At 41.6% G+C, this 6,000-nt stretch overlaps 1 protein-coding gene across 1 annotated transcript in view; it reads right to left on the bottom strand.

The window, feature by feature from the left end:
• Positions 1-850: 850 nt before the first annotated feature.
• ptgir (prostaglandin I2 receptor) overlaps positions 851-6,000 on the bottom strand; it is a 63,013-nt gene continuing 57,863 nt past the window's right edge. Inside the window, exon 2 of the mRNA XM_069907429.1 lies at positions 851-2,946. Coding sequence (XP_069763530.1) covers positions 2,719-2,946 — 228 coding nt within the window. The 3' untranslated portion in view covers positions 851-2,718. The remainder of the gene's footprint in view (positions 2,947-6,000) is intronic.

The raw sequence follows: 6,000 nt of genomic DNA, 5'->3' as shown, positions 1-6,000 counted from the left end.
AAAATCAAGATCGCCTCGGAGCAGAATTTCAATCTTTCCTTGTCCGACGAGGCACGGGACTCCATTTTTAACGTGACTTCTTTTTGAGCACAGCATTGTGGTTGGCTGCAATTTAAAGTGGTCCACAGAGCACATATGTCTAAAGTTAAACTGACCTGTTTTTTATTCAGATATGAATCCTTCCCGTGTTAAATGTAAAGTGGATGATGCCTCTTTAGTTCATGTTTCTGGACCTGCCCTGGCTTAGAAAAATTTTGAAAGGGGTGTTTAAAATTGGAGCCTTGCCCTTTAATTTCTCTTTTTGGAATATCTCCAGTCAGCCGAATTTTATCTTTTCCTTCGTTGATGACCAGATGTGCAATTCTGATAAAATGGGAAGATAATACCCCACCGACACACACACAGTGGCTAAACGATATGATATCTTGCTTAAATTTGGATTAAAAAATTTAGATAGGTGATCAAGGATTCAAATATCAAATTCCATTTACGGATGACTATTATAATCTTAATATTTAACGTTGTTCTGGAATCTTGGTGCCGTGTTGTCCCTCTCTGAGAAAGCGTTACTTGATTCATACCTGTCAGCTTCCAACCTTGCTTCGAGGGTCCAGAAGAGGTCTATGCGAATGGTCCCAGGGATAAGAGAGGAAATATGCGAGGGGAGTCTGATGGCTCTGAGCTGGCACCCTCTGGAGTTTAACCATATAACCACTTACAGCACAGAACAGGACAGTTCGGCCCTACTAGTCTGTGCCGTAGCAAATCCCCACCCTCCTAGTCCCACTGACCAGCACCCGGTTCATACCCCTCTAGTCCCCTCCTATCCATGTAACGATCCAGTCTTTCCTTAAATGTAACCAATGATCCCGCCTCGACCACGTCTGCCGGAAGCTCATTCCACATCCCCATCACCCTCTGCGTAAAGAAATTTCCCCTCATATTCTCCTTATAATTTTCCCCCTTCAATCTTAAACCATGTCCTCTAGTTTGAATCTCCCCCTTTCTTAATTGAAAAAGCCTATCCACATTTACTCTGTCTGTCCCTTTTAAAATCTTAAAACACCTCGATCAAGTCCCCTCTCAATCTTCTACGCTCCAGAGAAAAAAACCCCCCAGTCTGGACAACCTTTCCCTGTAATCACAGTTTGGCGGGCAGCAACCTCCTTTGAAGAAGACCGCAGAGCCCACCTCACTGACAAAAGGCAAAGGAGGAAAAACCCAACACCCAACCCCAACCAACCAATTTTCCCCTGCAACCGCTGCAACCGTGTCTGCCTGTCCCGCATCGGACTTGTCAGCCACAAACGAGCCTGCAGCTGACGTGGACTTTTATCCCCTCCATAAATCTTCGTCCGCGAAGCCAAGCCAAAGAAAGAAAAAAAAACTCAGACCCTGAAATCCTGTCAACATTCTCGTGAACCTTCTCTGCACTCTCTCTATTTTGTTTCTATCTTTCCTATAATTTGGTGACCAAAACTGTACACAGTACTCCAAATTTGGCCTCACCAATGCCTTGTACAATTTCAACGGAGGAATAAGTGGTGGGGGGTGGGTGGGGGGGGATCTCATTGAAACAGTCCGAATATTGAAAGATTTGGACAGAGTGGATGTGAAGAAGATGTTTCCAACAGTGGAAGAGTCTAGGACCAGCGGGGATCAGGCTCAGAATAAAACAGAGATGAGAAGAAATTTCTTCAGTCAGGGAATGGAATTCACTGCCTGATATGGTGGTGGAGGCAAGGTTGTTGGGTATATTTAAAGCAGAGGTTGATTTGTAAGGGCGTTAAATGTTATTGGTACAAGGCAGAAGAATTGGGTTGAGAGAAAAAAAATCAGCCATGATTAGGGTGGTATGGTGAGTGTAGCAGTTAGTGCCATGCTGTTACAGCGCCAGCGACCTGGTTTCAAATCTGGCACTCCCTGTAAGGAGTTTGTATGCTCTCTCCGCATCTGCATGGGTTTCCTCCGGGTGCCCTGGTTTCCTCCCACCCTTCAGGTGGGGTCGTACAGCATGGGCTCGTGGGCCGGAAGGGTACGTCCAAGTTTGGAAGGTCAGCACAGACGGGATGGGCTGAACTGCATGGTCCTGCTCCGCTCTCGTGCTGCAGTACTCCTTTTCAGCCATTGGGAGGAGCTCTGCTACCCACACAAAGGTTTTACATAGAAACTTTGGTTCATTGAAGAATAAACATCAACTTTATAAATATTTCATAATCTTTCCGTACATCATGTCACTGCAGCTAATGCTTTAAAACACTTCTTAAACCTTAGAAGAACATCAATAAAATGTCTGAGCATCATAATATTTTACAGTCGTGAGTCAGAGCATCAAATGGCCCTAACCACAATCCCAGCCAAAATGACGGCTCTCGATAGTTCAGCCTTTTTGGCTTTAATCCACCGATTGATCTGGTTGAAAGGATAACGTGAAGCTAAGGGGCTGCTGGATGTGGATTCGACCTCCGCCGACCTGACGTTGAGGGTGAAAGTTAACTCCTGCCGAGGCAGTACGTGTAAAAGAATAAAAGCCACAGCAGCCAATCGCGGCTGAGTCTCTTCCCTGTGCTTTAATCCTGCCGGTCTCTGACAACCGTGAAGACGCGATCAGTTTTCAGTCTGGCCAAACCTCAAACCGAAATCCACCGAGCATTGTGATTTCCCTCACCCATTCCCTCTCTCCTCCCCCACCTCCCACCCCATCCTGTCCACCATAAGTCAACACAAGGAAATGCTCTGGTGCTTCAACGGTTCCTGAAGATTGCTGCGTGTGAGGGATGCTGAGAAACAGCAGCAGAGCAGCTGCTGTATGGTTCGGAACATGGACTTCCGGAATAGGATGAACAGCCAAGGATCCACAATGGGGTTCAAGGAATAGAAGCGGAAAGCCACAAGGTCCTTTGCGTCGTTGTTGTCCGGTCTGATGACATTGACAAATCCACGAATCTACAAGGTGGGGATGAGGGAGAAGCAGAAAGAGATGAGTGATACTCAGGTCATTAAACAGACTGCATCAACATTGCACTACTTGAAGTTTGACGGAAAGAAGAAAAAAAATTCACATTTAAGAGACGGATGAAAGAAAGCGGGAGGGTTATGGGGTAGGGAGGGTTTAGTTATTAAAATGGGTCAGCTCAACATTGAGGGCTGAACGTTAGCTGTGTATCTTTATCTTTGCCGTGTGACCGGCTGGGTTTCTCCAGCGTTGTGTTTTTACTTCAATCACGGCATCTGCAGACTTTCGCAATTTACTCCTCCAAATTATTCCACCTAATATAATCACACAGTTCGCAAGAAATTTATCTCTTAGAATTACATTATTAGTATAGAATAGAGAGTGAAGTGCCTTGATTCTCCAGGCAATGCGATAAACTTTCCCTTGTAATACAAGTTCACACGCAGTTTCTAATGAATATTATTCCAGCAAAATAATTTGGAGCTATTTTCCCCAAAGTAGAATTACATGGTTAGCATAGTTTAGCAAAGTATTTACATTATTATATAACAAAGAAGCCACCGAGTCATTCACTTGAGGTAAATTTTGCTCTGTATTTAGTTAACTAAAACCTCATAAACAGGAGTTTGTGGCTGATATTCATCCAGAAAAGAAAATAATCCGAGGCAGAATACATAATGAGGCAGAAAAGGGCGGCCAGTTGGCATAGCGGTCAGCGCAACGCCTTTACAGTGCCAGCGATCAGGACCGGGGCTCGAATCCCGCGCTGTCTGTAAGGAGCTTGTACCTACTCCCCATGGGTTTTCCCCAGGGGCTCTGGTTTCCTCCCACCATTCAAAATGTACCAGGGGTCTAGGTTAATGGGCTCGTGGGCTGAAATGGCCTGTTAGCATGCTGTGTGTCCAAAAAAAACAACCTTAAGGCATTTTACTTTATTTTCATTTACATTCTTTGAAAACATTTAACCATCTGCAGGTTCCTCCCCTCCATGGAGCCGCCCGAAAGACAAACAATAACATTATACATAATTAACCCCTTCCTCCCCCAAATCTACAGATAAATCCTTACTTATATACTTAATAGTATACCAATGAACATAATGACTTTTACTGGCCCAGGATAAGAAGATACAGTGAGAGGCATCAATCAGCTCTTCAACCTGGGCGACGCCATTTTATTCAAACACAACTTTATTCAAACAGCTACCACAAGCAAGGCTGAATATTTGCTCCCATCTTCACCAAAGGTTTATGTGTCATTTCAGAGAACATTTAATTTTACAATTTTAAATGTTTGTTTAAATTTAAAAAAAAAATAATTTATTTTCCACTTTTTTTTTTGCCGGTTGCTTGAGGTTGCCTATGGCTTGAATTCTGGATAACAGGGTTTTTTGTGTATCATATTCATGCTCTTTTTCTATGGCCTTGATATTTTTTGTCTCTAGATATTTATTCTTCTTAACTACGTCAGCAACTTGGCAGCTTTGCTGTTCTGCGGTAAATTCCAAAGTGTCAACACCAACTGAATGAAGACATTTCTCAACACCTCCATCCTAAATTTCTTGTCTTGTATCCAAGGACAGCAATCCCTGCATCTCCACCCAGTGGAGACAGCATAATTTTTAAAATTTAATTTTATCTTATTAATTTTACTTTTTTAATATTTAAAATTACTTTAATTTTTTAAATTTAATTAATTTAAAAATATTTTATTTTTAATTAATTTTTAATTTCTTTATTTAAAAAAATTAGACATACAGCATGGTAACAGGCCCTTCCCTGGTCCCGATCGCTGGAGCTGTAACAGCGTTGCGCTTACAGTTATGCCAACCCTCTCAGACTGTTGAGCCCTTTCAGAATTTTATGTTTTCAACACGATTGTCTCTTATTTTTATGGTCTGGGCTCTAAATGGCTTCCTGATGGTTCTTTTCCATTTTCAGTATGGACAGCTTAAGTGCTCGCAAGAGTCATCGAGGATATTTTTCTGACAGCCCCACTCCCACCTTCTCGTCAGGAAGAGTTAGCGCAATTAGGGAGCGCCAACCTTGCATCAACGAGGCCAGCTCACAAACTGCATGCAATACTCGATCTATGCAAATCGCATCTTGTTCAGCGGAATGTTACAGAGGTCACCCATAACACTGGACAGCACATTTTTTTCAAAAGGTTTGCTTCCTGAAAAAATTTTGGGATTATGATGGACAACTTCCAAGCTGAACGCAAAGATCATTTCAGATTTGTTGCATCACGGAGGACGTTGGAAAAACATTAACTTTGATTGAATTTAGCATGTTTAATAACGCTGACACATTTGCGATGGTTCAAGTGACCTAGAAATGTTTTGCCGCTGATTTTCATTTGTACTCTGCATCTGATGCCTCTTTTTTTTTTTTTTTTTTTTTTTTTAAATTTTTTATTTTTCACACCATAAATCACAATAGCCATGATATACACTTTTTCTTTTCCACACATTTACAGTGACTTTTTCTCCCTCCCCCCTCCCTCCTCCCAAGCCACCCCCCCATCCCTCCCCCCTCTCATCCATTTTAGTTATACAATCTAGGTTGCATTAATTCAGTTAGACAATGTTGTCATTCAACAAAAATACACCAGAAATTCTACTGAGTCCATTTTTTTCTTCTCTTCTCCTTCCATCAACTTAGGTAATGTTTGTTCCCGGTAGGTTTTCGCTATTGTATTTAATGTAAGGCTCCCATACTTGTTCGAATATTTCAATATTATTTCTTAAACTATATGTTATTTTTTCTAATGGAATACATTTATTCATTTCTATATACCATTGTTGTATTTTCAAATTATCTTCCAATTTCCAGGTTGACATAATACATTTTTTTGCTACAGCTAGGGCTATCTTAACAAATCTTTTTTGTGCATCCTCCAAGTCAATTCCAAATTCTTTATTTTTTATGTTACTTAGGAGAAAGATCTCTGGATTCTTTGGTATATTGTTTTCTGTTATTTTATTTAATATCTGATTGAGATCATCCCAAAATTTTTCTACTCTCTCACATGTCCAGATTGCA

This window comes from Narcine bancroftii, chromosome 13 (genome assembly GCF_036971445.1).
Source record: "Narcine bancroftii isolate sNarBan1 chromosome 13, sNarBan1.hap1, whole genome shotgun sequence".
Lineage (NCBI taxonomy): Eukaryota > Metazoa > Chordata > Chondrichthyes > Torpediniformes > Narcinidae > Narcine > Narcine bancroftii.
This window is presented reverse-complemented; position numbering and strand designations above follow the sequence as displayed.